Source organism: Corylus avellana, chromosome 2, assembly GCF_965113065.1.
Source record: "Corylus avellana chromosome 2, dhCorAvel1.hap1.2, whole genome shotgun sequence".
Classification (NCBI taxonomy): domain Eukaryota; kingdom Viridiplantae; phylum Streptophyta; class Magnoliopsida; order Fagales; family Betulaceae; genus Corylus; species Corylus avellana.
The window spans coordinates 40123384-40140310 of record NC_142491.1 but is presented as its reverse complement, the minus strand read 5'-3'; the positions used below and the strand labels follow the sequence as shown (position 1 = coordinate 40140310).

General features: G+C 36.9%; 2 protein-coding genes across 3 annotated transcripts; both read left to right on the top strand.

The window, feature by feature from the left end:
- Positions 1-1494: 1494 nt before the first annotated feature.
- On the top strand, positions 1495-12319 carry LOC132177581 (squamosa promoter-binding-like protein 1). Of its 2 annotated transcripts, XM_059589967.2 has the most exons (11): positions 1495-2614; positions 2838-3019; positions 3788-4404; positions 7479-7553; positions 7651-7758; positions 7845-7962; positions 8202-8343; positions 8739-8889; positions 9747-10385; positions 11139-11624; positions 11907-12319. In XM_059589967.2, exons 1-10 carry the CDS (start codon positions 2031-2033, stop codon positions 11595-11597), a joined length of 3075 nt encoding a protein of 1024 aa, XP_059445950.2. In that variant the 5' UTR covers positions 1495-2030; the 3' UTR covers positions 11598-11624; positions 11907-12319. The 2 variants fall into 2 exon arrangements, with proteins under 2 accessions (XP_059445950.2, XP_059445942.2); XM_059589959.2 differs by lacking the exon at positions 11907-12319 and having other exon boundaries at positions 11139-11867.
- A 374-nt stretch (positions 12320-12693) lies between these two features.
- On the top strand, positions 12694-15320 carry PPR2 (Tetratricopeptide repeat (TPR)-like superfamily protein). The gene is made up of 2 exons (XM_059597010.2): positions 12694-13160; positions 13807-15320. Exons 1-2 carry the CDS (start codon positions 12789-12791, stop codon positions 14914-14916), a joined length of 1482 nt encoding a protein of 493 aa, XP_059452993.2. The 5' UTR covers positions 12694-12788; the 3' UTR covers positions 14917-15320.
- The last annotated feature ends 1607 nt before the right edge of the window (positions 15321-16927 follow it).

Here is a 16927-nt window from a genome sequence, read left to right as displayed (position 1 = left end):
AAAGCCTTTTAACTATTAACTACATAATTAATGATTTAGTCTTATTAATTTAAATGGCTATTATTATAAAATGTTGATGCAAATTTTTACATGGTCGGACCGAGGGAAACAAGGAAAAAGGCTATTAGAATGGCGCTGACGTGAGCTAACAGGAGAGCTTCCGAACCAGTAAGACGCAAAAATTAAGAAGAACACAAAAAATAGACAATCACTAAACATTGAGATTCACATGATTCACCACTAAGGATTACGTCTATAGCGTTGTAACAACATTTCACTATTTTCAAAAGAGACAATACAAGAGACATTAATAATATATTATACGAAACCTTAGTTAGAAGCGACTATAAATATGAACATTAACTGAGTCAAAACACCAAAATGGACTAAGCCTCAAGAAAAAAAAAAAAAAAAAATTCAAACCGTAGGGCTTCCAATGTCAAACTAGGTTAAGTGCACACTATGCCATATAAATAACTACTCCAGATGCAAACTATACCAAATAAATAACTACTCCAAATGCTATGGAGTAGTTATTTATTGAACATGTAGCTATGTGGTGGCTGCCTAGTTGGCACATTTTCATGACCCTTGATTAGTTAGGACAAGACTCGGGTAATTATTATGTTCTTTACGGGTACGCTAGCTTTTATCGCTCCATTATGATTTGAGCTTGATCAACTCGATCCAAACTTTGGGCTTACGGGTTTGGATTCTCGACTTAGGCTAGTCGGGTAGATATTTGGTTATCATGAAATATTTTCAAAATTTTTTAATCGAATAATACTATTCTTCACATTAATTTATTATATTTATTTTATACTTTGACTTAAAAGGTTTTAAGTGACGTTTCTATTTTTTTAAATTTTGACATTAAAAGATACACCATTTATAACACACAACATAATAAATCAATATTATAATAATAAATAGACGTGAAGAATAAGACTACTTTTCTTTGTTTCATTGTTGAAGCATCAAAATCCAACCATTAAAATAAAAAAAAACAGAGCCATCGCCTTTGAATGGGCTGTGCATGCACGCAGGCAAATAAATAAAAGAAGAAAAAGGCATAAATTACAGCAACAGTATAAAATAATTTTTGCTCCACAGCAAAAGAGAAATGATGGGGAAATGGCAACGGAGATTCGTTCCTGACGAGCACTAGCATGAACCTCTAACGTATGCCGACACGAGTGTCATGTCAGATACCATTGCGGATTTGCAGGTCAAAGGAAACGAGGATTAACAATGTTAGCCAATAAACGCAGGACACGTCATACCCTTTTCATGAGCTCGACCCTGTCGGATTGATTGGCGTATGAACACATTTATACAATAATACCAATCTAAAACTTCTTTCTTTTTTACTTTTTTTTTTCTTTGTATTGTAGAGACTAGAGAGAGAGAGACACGGTGTGGGCCCAGATTTAATATACAGTGAACTCTCTCTCTCCTAACCTTTTCCTAATTTTCTTCTCGCTATAGTCTCTCTCTCTCTCTCTCTCTCTCTCTCTCTCCTGTGATCTCAACAGTTATACCAGTTCTGGAAGCTCCAAGCCTGCAACCTGACCAGCTTGCTTTCTCTCTTTTTTTATTCGTGAGTTTGTACGGTTAAAGTTGTTGAGTTATAGTTGTTATGTTTGAGTTTTGCTTATGATGTGAAACTTGAGAAATTCTGTTTGGATGGATAACATTTGAGAGCAATATTGTTTATGGGATTGTTGGTTTGTGATTGTGGTGGCGTTGTTGATGATTTTGAGGGATTAGGCAGGTAATCGTGGGGTTTTTGGCATGTGGGCAGCTCTTGTTTTGATCCATGAATGTTTTGGTGTACTCTCTTGGAGTTGTTGGTTTACTTTTTTTGTTGGATTTAATTTGTGTGGATAGTAAAGTCACTAAATTTCTAGCCGGATTTGAACTTTGATCTCTGTGTTTATTGGGTTCTTGCTCAATTGGGTAGAGCTGAGTTTGGTAGAACTGGAATCTGGATGTTTTGACTTTTTTCTGGGTTCTTGGGATTTTGATAAATGGAGGCTAAATTTAGAGGCAAGGCTCGTCAATTATATGGTCCGGTGGTGTCTGATTTGAACGCAGTTGGGAAAAAGAGTTTGGAGTGGGATTTGAATGACTGGAAATGGGATGGAGATCTTTTCAGAGCTAGCCCACTGAATTCTATACCATCAGATTGTAGGAGCAGGCAGTTATTTCCAGTTGGGCCAGAGATTCCAGAAAATGTTGGTTTGTCGAATAGTTCATCTTCTGGCTCAGATGATATTAATCTGGTGAATGATGGGGGCAAGAGGGAATTGGAGAAGAGGAGGAGGGTTGTGGCTGCCGAAGGTGAAGAGTTAAATGAGGAAGGCGCGCCCCTTAATTTGAAGCTTGGCGGGCAAGTTTTCCCTATTATGGAAGGGGACTTAAAGAGTGGGAAGAAGACAAAGATAGTTGGGATGACTTCAAATCGTGCTGTTTGTCAGGTGGAGGATTGTAAGGCTGATCTCAGTAATGCCAAGGATTACCACCGACGACATAAGGTTTGTGACGTTCATTCCAAGGCCAGCAAAGCATTGGTGGGAAACGTTCTGCAGCGGTTCTGTCAGCAGTGTAGCAGGTCTGTTGGATTCTATAATCATTCTTATTCCGGGGAAACATTTTAGAGCTATTTTCAATCCAATTGTTGATTTCTTATATGCATTGGTTGAGTTAAGCTCTTATTATTGGTTTTATATATCTTTCAATGAGTCTAAGGTTGTCAAACTTATGTTAAGTATAGGTCATTTTGCAGTACAATTTGTTTTTCCAATTAGAAGCAACTTGGTTATACTTTTTGGCAGGTTTCATGCTCTTCAAGAGTTTGATGAGGGAAAGAGAAGTTGTCGTAGAAGGTTGGCTGGCCATAATAGGAGGAGGAGAAAGACACATCCTGACACTGTAGTTAATGGAGGCTCTCTAAATGCTGAAAGGGGTAGCAGTTATCTATTAATAAGTCTGCTGAGGATTCTCTCCAATATGCACAGTAAGTCTTTTTATTACTGCAAATATATTCACTTTGCTGGCTGCTTTATGTAGGCACCACAATGAAAGCAGTTGGTTGCATTTGTGATATTGGGCTGAATTCAAAATACTTGCCTACTATTTTGTGTTAATAATTTTTGATTGTGACAGTGAAATCTTAAAGCTGGGTGAGCTAAATGTCAATGCTCAGAGGCATAATGTGATATTTGGAATATAGGAGTCTTGGTTAGATGTCAATTTTCTTTAGTTCTCACTACAGCGTTCTCGCATCAGCTGGTCGCTTATAAGACAATTCTTGTGTGGCCTTGGCGTTTTAATGTAAAAATTATTTTTGGGTTCCATGGTGATTTGATAAGACCATGTTGATGACTGTCCTGTGTTGCTGAGATTGTTTAAACTTCAACATTTGGGTATATCAATGCAGTATAAAAGCTAGCACTTTTGCTTGCCAGTTTTCTGTTATTGCCTGAACTATTTGGTCAATTTGTCATGACCATCACTGATTACACCCCTCTCTCTCACTCTCTGTTGATGCTATTGTTTTCGTTGCACTTTCTTGCTTCAACTTTTTGGGCCTATCCATATTAGCTTTTCTAAAATCCTGGAGAGGGCAACCTGTCCTAGAGAATGCTTTTGTTGAAGAAATTCACTGGTTTTACTATGACAATTGACATTTGTTTATTTTTGTGTCTGTTTCGTCTCCTTTTCTTGGGTGTCATGATTGACATACTTATTTGACTCCACAGCTTATGCCTTCTATAAATTGCAGCAAATAGCTCGGATCAAACAAAGGACCAGGATCTGTTATCTCATCTGTTGAGGAACCTGGCCAGTCTTGCTGGTACAGTAGATGGAAGGAACATATCTGCATTACTGGAGGGATCTCAAGGTTTGCTTAATGCTGGGACATCTAATGGGGATTCACAAAAGGTGCCAGATGTTACTCCAAATGGTTCTGAGCCCTCTATGCCTTCTAGTTCAGCCAACCTTCATGAACAGCCTAGGCCTATGGGACAATGCATGGCAGCATCTGCATCTGATATGACACAGAAAAGAATATCTTCAGATGATGCTGAGGGTGGACGTCTAAAAGCTCTATCAGGTGTACAGTACACTAATCTACCTCCATCAAAGGACGACCTTCCATCCAAATCAATTACATCAATCAAATTAAATAATATTGATTTGAATAATGTATATGATGATTCAGAGGACAATGTAGAGAATTTGGGAAGGTCCCATGCCCTTGTAAATTCTGGGACTGGGTTTCTTGGCAATCCGTTATGGGCACAGCAAGACCCTCACAAGTCTAGCCCACCTCAGACAAGTGGCAACTCAGATTCAACTTCTTCACAGTCACCATCTACTTCTAGTGGGGAGGCTCAGGTACATTCTTCTTGCAATTACATCTCGTTCCCTTTATAACTGCTCGATTGAAAGCATTTATGAATTTGTTTATTATGGTGGAACCATTATAACTGGTTGAGTTTACTGCTCAAATTCATCTTGTCACAAACCAATCCCATAAGAGATGAGGTGGTGAATAGTGATCATGTAAACATAGATCACAAAGGAAGCTAAGATTTCATTCATAATAACCAAAGCATTTGCAAATTTAATATCTCAAATTTAAAACCTCAAAACATTAACCAATATTTACACTATACCAACCATAAATAACTAGTAAATAACAGTGTACTTGAAATCAACTAAAAATCTTTTTCATTTTGCATACAAGCACTTATTCTAGACTTAGGGATGCAAATGAACAGAGCGGCTCGTGGATAGGCTTGGGCTTGACTCGGATTAGCTCAACTTAGGATCATTTTTTTTTTTTTTTTTTTAACTTTTAGAACATCATAACATAGGTTTGATATACACAAAGTCATGCATAAAATATAAACTTTTTTGAACAATATGTAATGCATAAAATAGCACCCAATGTAAACTATTTTAAGACATAGATTCAATAATATGCATTGGCTGATTTTAATTAAAAATTAATAGTTTAATCAAACCCACTTACCCCAACTTCATACTGACTTAGGTCACCCTTTGAATGTCCAAACTTGAATAATCAAGTGCCTAAAACATTTTAAAGAAGAATCAGTAATAATCATATCCTAATGTTAAGCATAAAGTTTTAAATTCCCATGGTTATTCCTTGTTTTTCTCTTTTTGTTTCTAAGCCTTAATATCTCATTCTTCTTCTATGTTTCAGAACATAAATTTCAGTCTCTTAGAGGCCTTAAATATCCCTCTTGAATCGTATAAAATTTAATTATAACTTCTATCCTTAAGTCCTAATAATTTTTGGGTCCTAAGCTGCTGTCCAGAAACCTAGACAATTTGACATATCGTCGCTGTAAATATCTAACTTTCTAACCGTAACTCCGTTTTAAGTGAAACTTGTCCAGAATCATTCCTCTTTTGAAGAGCTACATTTATAGTAAGATTCATTTTGCTCCCATTCATAAAATACAAGGAATTCTGATTGAAATACCATGATTGGTTTTTCTGGAACCACTTGTTCAAGATTTCGGGTCTGATTTTGGGGCTCTAGTAGCCTACCTAAAACATGTCCAATGGTCACAAAATATTTTATATGACGCTATCTTTCTGTCTGCAATATCTCATAAAACTTTCATGACCTAACTCTAAGTCTATCATTTTTAAATAAATAGAAACCGAGTGCTACTTCCTAAGGTTTCTAATCTTCCAGAACAGAATTCTATCACATTTTTTAAAGATCTCAAAACCCTTTCTAAAGATCTCCAGAAATTACAAAAGTTTTAACCTGACCTCTTCTGTATGCCACTAACCAACCCTCCAAATTTAATTGAATTTGGATTCTTGGATTATTCTAGAAAAATCAATCTTTCCCCGTTACACAGTCTGGAATTTTCCACAGATTCCAGTATTGTTTCCCTTTTAAGTGTTGGTTCCAATCATCACACTTTTTTTAACTCTTTTTTATTTTCCAAAATTTTTCTCTTATAGATCCAATGTCTAACTCTTAAATTATATGAGTTTTCATAAGAAAATTTCATAAAAATTGATCTGGTTTCAGATCTTATCTTTTTCCCTTAGATTGAATGTGAAAACTAACCAAGATTCAATTTTCGTTCTTCAAACAATTCCTAAAATTTTAGTAACATAAAACATTAAGAACTCTTCATCTTCCTTCATATAGATCATCTTCCTTCATTTTCACTTTGATGAAATCTAGTGACTGTAATTTTGAATCTCTTACCAAAACATCTTTTCTACTCTCTTTCACACTCGATCAATTCATAGACATTTTCTTTTAATTTCTCTTCACTGATTTGAAGAAAAAAACTATACAGATTTACTGCTGGGCTGATGAGGAATCTTTCTATAGAGTGTGTTGTGAAAAGGTGAAAAGAAAATTCTGTTTTCTTGAAAAAAGGGTGGGCGTCACTAGGCTCTTTCTCTCTTCAATAAAATCTTCTATTTCCTCTATTTTCTTACTCTTTCGTAGCCAGCCCTAGTGAGGAGAAATACTAACGTACGTTCTGATTTTTCTGAAGAAAAATATGTATTTATATGAGGTACGCCTTCTTTTTCTCTCCCATTTGGCTGGTCCGAGGGGTCTTTCAAAGACACCTATGACTCCTCTTTTACCTCAACTTCCATCCCCTTTTGAAAGACCAAAAAATTTTCCATATTTCATCCTTCTTTCAAATCTTCAAAAATTAAAAGAATCCCTCTTTTCTTTTCTTTCAATTTCGACATTCAACATCATTCTTCAAAATTTTAAATCAAAGATTTATCCTCCTTCAAATTTCAATTTAAAAAATCCTTCTTTCAAATTTTCAAAGAACATCTTCCTTCTTAATTTTCAAAATTCAAAGGTTTTCCTTCTTAAAAGACAAGTGGAGGGACAGGGTTTCTAGAAATCTTGTCTTTTTAAAACAACATCTTATCTAATTTCCCTCTAGAGATCTTGTCTTTTTAAGACATACTTTGTCTATTCCTTCCTTAAAATCTATATCTTTCTAAGCATGTTTTGTCTAATACTTTCTAATTTTGGTCACTTCCTAATTTATAAACTTTCTTAAACTAGTCTTTTTTTGTTCCGAACTTTATTTCCAATTAAGCATCGATAATGAAATGAACACTTTTGAAGTTTGGGGTGTTACTCCTTGTATTGCTCAGGAAAAAAAAAAAAGGTTTGGGGTGTTACTTATCTGATTCTCCTTTTCGGTTGTCAGCAGATTTCATTTCCTATCAACTTTAGTTTTTGAAACAGTTAGTGATTTAACATCTAGTTGATTTTTTGATACTAAGAATAGAACTCTAGTAAAGTGCTGTACACGATTATAGCTGTTGGAGAATGGTGCATGCATTTTATAAGTCAAAATACAATTTTTTTTTTTTTTTTGTGCGGGCCTTAAACAACTATTTCTCTGAACCACTCTTTTCCTATCAATCTTCAGAGTCGCACAGATCGAATAGTTTTCAAACTCTTTGGAAAAGATCCCAACGATTTTCCTCTTGTTCTCCGAACACAGGTATATTCTAAGTCATGAAATTGCTTCTGTGCAACCTTTCTTGGGTGTTTAATTCCACTGGTAGTTTAACCTTTTGTTATATGTTTTATAACTCCAGATCCTCGACTGGTTATCCCACAGTCCTACAGACATAGAGAGCTATATAAGGCCAGGCTGTATCATATTAACAATATACCTCCGTCTAGAAAAATCCATGTGGGAGGAGGTATGTTTCTGTTCTGATGCAAGATTACTTAGTCAGTATCATGTACATCAATTCCTAATCTTCTTTATTACAATTGATACATACAGCTCTGTTGTGACCTGGGATCCTATATGAGAAGGCTACTTGATGAATCCATTGACCCTTTCTGGAGAACAGGATGGGTATATACAAGGGTGCGGCATTGTGTGGCATTTATGTACAATGGTTTGCTCTCTCTCTCTCTCTCTCTGTTTGTGACTGTGTGCACGCATATATACACAATGTATGTATAAATTACACACACACACACACACTCTTATACATGTATGTATGTATAAATTAAGTACATTCAATTTGCTTTCCTTCTTTTTTTTCTTTCTTTTTTTTTGTATTTTTCTGTCATTATGTTTTTCAGACTGATTCTGGTCATGCTTTATTTATTATTTGCTTTATCTGTCCTGCAGGTCAAGTTGTCTTAGACACACCATTACCTCTTAAAAGCAATAAAAGTTGCAGGATTTCAAGCATCAAACCAATTGCTGTTTCCATATCTGAGAGAGTTCAGTTTGTCATAAAAGTCTTTAATCTTTCTCGGTCCAGTGCTAGGTATTCTTTTGCTTGTCTATCCATGCCTTAATAGTTTGTTTGCATCTCTCTGATTTTGCAGGTTGGGGAGAGAGGACAAAGATTTCCTCCAAATTGGGTTGGAGGAAGTCTGTCTATAAAAATGATATATGCCCATTTGCATGTGAGAAACGCATGTGTTTTTTTAATTGCAAAGACAATTTTGGAAGAAATTTTATTAAAAAGGCATGTGAGAAGCATATACAAAGGGACACATGTCATTTTTATAGATTGAGCTGAATGAACTTTCTCCAACCTAGTTAGGAGGAAAACTCTGTCCGGAGAAGAAATGGTGTCTAGGATGTTAGATTTTGTTTCAGATTTGATCAGACCATCAGATTACTGCATAGATATTAAGTCCTGCCTTTTGGTTTCAGGCTACACTGCGCACACGAAGGGAAGTATCTTGTCCAGGAAACTTGTTACGACTTGATGGACGGTGCTGATATGACCTCTGAGCATGGTGAACTCCAATGCCTCAGCTTCCCATGCTCTATACCAAATGTGACTGGGAGAGGATTCATTGAGGTGCGGTGATCGCTATGATTTTTTTAATATATTTTGTTCTACCCAGTTAGCAACAATGGGTGTATTTGCTGTAAACTTTGGTTTACATATGGTTAATTATTTGAAAATGCATGGAGCTGGCTAAGTTCAGGAAAAGATTGGATCCTACCCATGAGATGTCCATTATAAAAAATCTCCCTGACCCCTGTGATTTGATATTGTTAGTCCTAGGATGCATTGAATCACTTCCAAAGTCTTAGACTACTTCTGGTGATCTTCAGCCTTTCTTGAAGTTCATTTTCTTAAAATATCTCACAACATATGGTTTGAGTATTTTTCAGAAGGAACTTAATAAGCAGTCTCCATCTGTTAAAGTTACTCATAGTCCAGGGAGATCAGAGCTTGGTTTTCTCTAGACTATCCTGTTTTACTTGAATTGTTGACCAAGGAAATTTACTTCAGATAAGCCCAGAATCCAGACACACCCCTCCCTTCCCTTTCTTGCAATATGTCAAAATATTGGCTTTTTTATTGAAACTTCACGCATTATGAGCTAGCATTTTTCATGAATAGGATGGAAATACAGATGCCTTGTTAATCACATTAAATTGTAAACACTACAATTTTTCATTATAAGAGCATATTGAACTGTTAGTTCACTTGAAAGCAGAGGGATGGTGACTGAAGCTAACTTTTAAAAGCATAGTCAAAGGGGGCTAGAAGAGAAAAGTTATAAAAGGCCCATAAGGAGAAGCAAATGATGGCCCTGTTACATTTATAGGAGGAGAATACTCTGCAAAAACTTTTTGTTTCTACCTTTAGAGCATGCATAAGACTTTCTATTTCTAATTGAGAACATAAATATTTGATCTTGTCAGGTTGAAGATCATTGTCTCAGCAGCAGCTTCTTTCCATTTATAGTTGCAGAGCAAGAAGTGTGTTCTGAGATCTGTATGCTGGAGGGTGCAATTGAGGTGGCTGAAACTGCTGATGACATCCATAGAGTACCTGAAGTGCTAGAAGCTAAGGCTCAAGCCCTGGACTTTGTACATGAGATGGGTTGGTTGCTTCATAGAAGTCATGTGAAATTTAGACTGGGTCACCTGGATCCAAACCAGGATCTCTTCTCCTTCAAACGGTTCAAGTGGCTCATGGAATTCTCCATGGACCATGATTGGTGCGCCGTAGTGAAGAAACTCTTGGACATTCTGTTTGAGCGTGTAGTTGATGCAGGAGACCATCCTTCGGTTGAGCTTGCATTGTTGGATTTGAGTCTCCTCCACAAAGCTGTCGGGAGAAACTGCAGGCCTATGGTTGAACTCCTGTTAAGATTTGTCCCAGATAGAGTTTTGGATAAAAGAGGCACTCAGGAGAAGCAACAAGTTGACGGGGGCTACAGTGGCTTCTTATTTAAACCTGATATGGCAGGGCCTGCGGGGCTTACTCCTCTTCATATCGCAGCCAGTAGGGATGGCTGTGAGAATGTACTGGATGCTTTAACTGATGATCCTGGATTGGTAATACCTTCTCTCTTACTGGACATCAGTTTTTTAGATCCAACTCTACACAGGGAGAACACACTAAATTGGTTCATAAATCCATCTGTAACTCACATTTGACCTACCACTCAGGCAGTCAAGCTGCTTCTGTGCATTCTTGAACATCCATAATTTGTGGATGGGTCCTAGAGCTAAAATATGACAGTAAACCCTAGCCCAGTACATTGAAATCCCCAATATACCCTTACAATACTGCAGGGGTGGACCCAACCTATTATTCGACCTAGCACAACAAACTTAAATTAAGTAGCAATAGACTTCATTGGCTCTGCTCTGCTCTATTCGCTCTGTCCATGAGGCTTATAAAGTAGAGACTAGTGTTACTATCCTGAATATGAGCCACCATTTCTAACAGAATCTCTCTCTATTTGATGCATACTGTCTTCTGTGCGGGTGTGTTACAGGAGGATTTAGAGGATCATGTGACAATTTCTAGTATATCTTAATCAAAGCAAAAAAAAAAAAATCCTACATACTGATGATCTTATGATTAAAAATGAGTTTCTGAAATTTGAGCTTCTGTGTTATTTGGAGCGGGTTTAGGACTATTGTTGAGTGAGAACCTTTCCTTTTTTGATGCTATTGGTGGCAGTGTATTCACTTCAAACCTTACATTGTTTGGCCAGACATCTCATTTTGCATTATTACTTCTGTTATTATGACACTGATAAGATCCTTTTCATGTTGCTGATATGGGTTTGCCTTCTTCAGGTTGGAATTGAAGCATGGAAAAGCGCTCGTGATAGTACAGGTTTGACACCCAATGACTATGCATGCCTACGAGGCCGGTACTCCTACATCCAACTTGTCCGAAAGAAACTTAGCAAGAAATCAGAAAGCAGGCATGTGGTGCTTGATATCCATGGTGCTGTCTTGGACTGCAACAATAAATGGAAGCAATCAGATGGGTATAAGTCATCGAAAGTTGCCAGCTTGCAAACCGAGAAGATCGAAATGGGAGCAACCTATCGACATTGCAATGTATGCCAACAGAAGCTGGCCTATGGCAACGTAAGAAGAAGATCACTGGCATACCAGCCGGCAATGCTTTCAATGGTGGCCATTGCTGCTGTTTGTGTATGTGTGGCTTTGCTCTTCAAAAGCTCACCTGAAGTTCTTTACGTGTTCCAGCCGTTCACGTGGGAACGGTTGAAGTACGGGGCAAGCTAAGGTCGTTATGTGTGGCTTTTCGAGACAGTAGGCTGGATTTTATTTTTGTTTTTTCTTTTCCTCTCATTCCCATCCTAATTGCAAAAGATAAATGTAACAGTCCTGGTATTCTGTGGACTTAGATATCACCGGAAAGTATAGTACATGTATTAATGATAGCAATTTTAAATTTACATAGGGAAAAATTTCAATTACTGTTAATGTATTATACAGAGATGAATGCTGGCAATTTAATAGTTTAATGACCACTTGTATCTTAGAGTTCTTATAGAGCATTGGCAATCTGGAAAAATTCCTCTTTTTGTGCAGTAATTCCAAGGCAGCTTGATATCCAAGGAAGTGAAAGCCATTGTGGAGTAATGAAGATGGGCGTTTCTCCCCAGTCTTCAAGTTTGCAGTGGGTTGAACTTGCCATGACTTGTGTTAATATGCAGCAGGAACAAAAAAATAATAATAAACTTCAAGACTTCAACTAGTTTTTCCCAGCCCTGCTAGTGTCTTCCCAGGCAGCAAGCTGTATATAAACAAATACTAGGAATAGATAAGAAAAAAACAGGCCCATGCCATTGAGAGTTGAGACAATTTAGGAATATTTAAGGTATGATTGGTAATGTGTTTTAAAGGTGTTTTTTGTATTGGTTTGAAAGAGTTTTTCATTGTTACATCAACATAAACTCTTTTTGTGTTTTGTTTGAATTGTTTCTTAATGTATTGGTTTGAGGACAGAAAACAAAAATACAAACAAATATGATATCTCTCTATGGGTAAAATTAAAGAATTTTTTAGATAATTTTACAATAAAATTAAAGATCATCAAAAGACAATGAAAATTAGTGCCAAATACTAAACTCCATGCCCATCAGCCCTTGTTGAGAAAAAAATAATATTATAAATTACATTTTTATTTTACAACTTCTCACAATGTTAATGTTGTGGTTTTTACTAATTTTTAAATTTTTTTAATAAAAATAGATTGAAACTGTCATATCAATGAAATAATTTTAAAATATGTAAATTTTAACATTTTCTTTAAAAAAAATTAAAAATTAAAAATGGATGAACCCTACCGGAAAATTCATACTAAAAAAATCTACAAGACCATGATGGAGGATAAGGGTGAAAAAGTCATTTCAGTGCCTCCTGCTTCTAAAACCCAGACTCTTGAGCTTCTGTGCCATCGATTGTTCAGTCATGGCCTCGGTATCTCTCTCATTCTCATCTTCACTACACCTTCACGACCCCCTCAGCAAGAAGACTACTTTCAGCACCAATCCCAGAACCCAAAACCCAAAATCTAGGTTGGTAAGTTGCGCGTTCGCAGCACCAGCGAAAAGGGCCAAACCCACTTCTTCTTCACCTTCGGTGGCTAAGAAGAGGCATTGGAAGGAAGGGGAATTCCCTGGGATTTCACAGACATTCATTCCGGGTACTTCGAAGAAGACACCCATCAAGAATCTGAAGAAGAAGGTGGACCGCAAGAACAACGCCAAGGCCTGGGCCAGCACTATCACCGAAGCCTTGTCCGAGCTTATCCAAAAGAAGCAGTGGGTCCAAGCCCTTGAGGTAGGGCCTTTACTCTAAGAAGCAGCAGTGTTAGATTAGCGTATTTTACGTATTTGGTTTCTGGGTATTTGAAATACCAATTGAACAACATTAATCCAATCTAAGTAACTAGCGGGTTCAAAGAAGCAGTGGGTCCAAGCCCTTGAGGTAGGGCCTTTACTCTAAGAAGCAGCAGTGTTAGATTAGCGTATTTTACGTATTTGGTTTCTGGGTATTTGAAATACCAATTGAACAACATTAATCCAATCTAAGTAACTAGCGGGTTTGTAAGGGTCGGTGCTGCCTGTGCTTAAGTAGCTCTTGTTCAAGTTTCAACCTTTGAAATCTGTTCCTTCAACTTCATATCAGATGGTCAAGGCAAATGCTTTTATGCTCTCTCTTGGGTTTGCTTAAACTTGTAGATTAAAGACAGATAAATGAGTGTTAGTTTATGTACTTACCATAACAGTTCAACTGGACTGTGAATTTTCTTAAAGTTCCAGAGCAAAACGTGGACTTCAGTTCTTTCACCTCTTGTTCGTGAAGAGGCAATTATTATATTTGACCTCAAGTTGACCATCTTATAACTAACTCACATAACTAATACAAATTCAATGTCTGGATGTTGTAGTTTTTGTCTGTAACAGTTGCTACTTTGATTGTTCAGGCATTTGACATGCTCAGAGAACAACCCTTTTATCAACCAAAAGAAGGGACTTACATGAAACTCCTCGTTTTGCTGGGAAAATCTGGCCAACCCCATCGTGCTCGTCAAATTTTTGACAGAATGGTTGAAGAAGGGTGTGAACCTACTTCTGAACTTTACACAGCTTTACTTGGAGCTTATTGTCGGAGCAATCAAATTGACGAGGCATTCTCAACTCTTAACCAAATGAAATCCCTCCCCTGTTGCCAGCCTGATGTTTTTACTTACAGTACCTTGATAAAAGCTTGCGTTGATGCTTCTCGATTTGAATTGGTTGAGTCCTTGTATGAAGAAATGGCTGAAAGATTAATAACCCCAAACACGGTCACCCAAAACATCGTGTTAAACGGGTATGGTAAAGCAGGGAAATTTGATCAGATGGAAAAAGTGCTATCAGGGATGCTGGAGAGCAGAACTTGCAAACCGGATGTCTGGACCATGAACACTATACTTAGTGTGTTTGGTAACAAGGGTCAGATTGATATGATGGAGAGATGGTATGAGAAATTTCGCAATTTTGGGATTGATCCTGAAACGCGCACTTTTAATATCTTGATTGGTGCTTATGGGAAAAAACGGATGTACGATAAGATGTCATCTGTGATGGAGTACATGAGGAAGCTTCAATTTCCGTGGACGACCTCAACTTACAACAATGTGATTGAAGCTTTTGCAGAAGTGGGGGATGCAAAGAACATGGAGTACACGTTTAATCAGATGCGCGCTGAGGAAATGAGAGCAGACACCAAGACATTCTGCTGTCTTATTAACGGATATGCCAATGCAGGTCTCTTCCACAAGGTGATTAGCAGTGTTCAGTTAGCTGGGAAGTTTGAGATACCCGAGAATACATCTTTTTATAATGCAGTTATATCAGCGTGTGCCAAGGCAAAGGATTTGGTGGAGATGGAAAGAGTTTTTAAGCGGATGAAAGATAAGCAATGTCAACCAAACTCCACAACATACTCTATTATGGTCGAGGCATATAGAGAGGAAGGTATGAATGACAAGATCTATGATTTGGAGCAGGAGAAGCAGGAGATGATGGCAGATGATAATGAAAGTGATTAGGCCATAAAAATGGAGTCTATGGTTGTATCAATTGAGAAATTACAGTAAAAATGCTTGTTCTCCATATCTCCTACTTTTTCATGGGACTAACGGAACTAATATTGTAATGAGGCACCGGGCTTTATTGGTGGGGTTACTGATTGATCAGCTTGTCAAAACTTTTTCTTCGGAGATGGATTACAAAAGTTGCTCTCTGCCTGCGTGCCTTTGTGAAGTACTACATAAGTGCTTTAGACATCTCTAATATTTGAGAGGCAATTATCTAGGTACCCTATGTACATACTTGATGTGTTAATAGAGGTAATTAATGCCTCTCCGCAAACTTGAGGTGATTCTTTGATTACTTTGAAATTCTAACGCTATCTTCTTGTGAAATCCCACTTGTGTGGTTATATTTCCTTTATTCTGCGGCCCAAAAGGAAATTATTATCATGTTATACTTTATGTACACAGTTTGCTTGTGTATCATATGCATCTTCTTTTGATATTTGTTTTTTGGTGAGAGAGTCAGTCTCGATTGATTTGTAGTTTTTATTTTTTTGAACTAGCATGCAAAGTTTTCTAAACACAAGAAAGCTCTCGCTCCCCCTATTGTGTCTAAGTTGATTTACCTGTAATTCCCAGAAAATTGGTCCCATATTGAGTGGATAGATTGTCCACATTGAGTGAGTACATTATAAATGTACTTGTTAAGTATCATATTGAGATTGAGCTTTATAAGTGATTCTAAGAAGTTTCACTTGTAATTTGACTAGTCATTTTATAGTAATAATGCAGATATTGCTAGCATTTTGATTTAGATCGTTACATGTTATCTAGAGGGGCTCTGGACCATTATTAGGAGAGTATTGTTATCTAGTTTGGTTTATGGCTAAAAGAAACCCACAGTTTCTAAGGTTGAGTTTGGTGGGAGCAAAAATGGAGGGAAGGGGATGAGAGTTTTTGGTGAGTAAATATTTGTATTACAAGTCGTTTGGCATGATGCCTGACATGTCAGTTTCAATTAACGTTTGGATCAGTTATTGAAACAATTAAAGGTTTGGTTGGGACTATCACATCATCATTATTGGATAATTGTGAGATGAAAATGTAATTTATAGTATTTTTCTTAGCACAAGTAAATTTAGTGCTACAAGTAGTAAGTATATCTTCTACAAGTTATGGCGGTAGGGTTTTTGGTTGTCAAGTCGAAAATGCCCGGTAATAGAAGCTATTACAACAGATATGGAAAGTCGTTACCAAAGGCGAAGTTTATAATCTTGGTAGTTATTTATCTGTTAAGGTAACATTTAAAGCTATCACCATGATCATCCACACCTGATTCATGGAAAGGCATATTTTCCTTCGGATTTTTTGTGTTTTTGTGAAGGATCCAAAACAGCTTAGCCCGGTAAGCCATGTTAATCCCACCAAGGTGGACCAACTGACATTTTGTTGCAGAAAAATGCCTTTATTATGAGAATTTTACAAAATTTCCCTACAAAATGATACAGAAGTTCTCTCATCAAGACAGGTGGTTACTGTACTTATGTGGCATTCAAGTTGCCATAACGGCCTATATATATAGTATGTAATGAATTGAGATCCCCTCAAATTACTTAAAATTGGAGAATCTCATGTTACGAAATTGTGGCCCTTTATTTTAAATCTAATGGTTTATAAAATGCCAATTGTTTTTGTATAACTGAGACATTAAATTTTGATTTTAAGCTAATTTTTGTTTTATCGAGGTTTAAATGATTTTTATAGACCGTTAGATTTAAAATGAAGGGCCACGATTTCGTAACATGATAGTCTCCAATTTTGAATAATTGGAGGGGATCTTAATGAATGCTAGGGTTGAAGAATTCTTGGTATCTAAGATTTAAAAAATACCCTCTATTCCGGGCATGTTCTATGCCATTCTCCATTAAGCATTAATCTAATTCCTAACACGACCAAATTTGCAAGGTCAAAGGTGACAGTTTTTGTTGTGTATAAACAAGATGCAAATAAATAGTCTTATTCCTTC

Coding starts and splice junctions, on each gene's coding strand:
- LOC132177581 (XM_059589967.2), top strand. CDS start 2,031: ATGGAGGCTAAATTTAGAGGCAAGGCTCGTCAATTATATGGTCCGGTG. Junction 4,405..7,478: donor CTTCTAGTGGGGAGGCTCAG/GTACATTCTTCT, acceptor ATCAATCTTCAG/AGTCGCACAGATCGAATAGT. Junction 8,344..8,738: donor CTTTCTCGGTCCAGTGCTAG/GTATTCTTTTGC, acceptor TTTTGGTTTCAG/GCTACACTGCGCACACGAAG.
- PPR2 (XM_059597010.2), top strand. CDS start 12,789: ATGGCCTCGGTATCTCTCTCATTCTCATCTTCACTACACCTTCACGAC. Junction 13,161..13,806: donor AGTGGGTCCAAGCCCTTGAG/GTAGGGCCTTTA, acceptor TTGATTGTTCAG/GCATTTGACATGCTCAGAGA.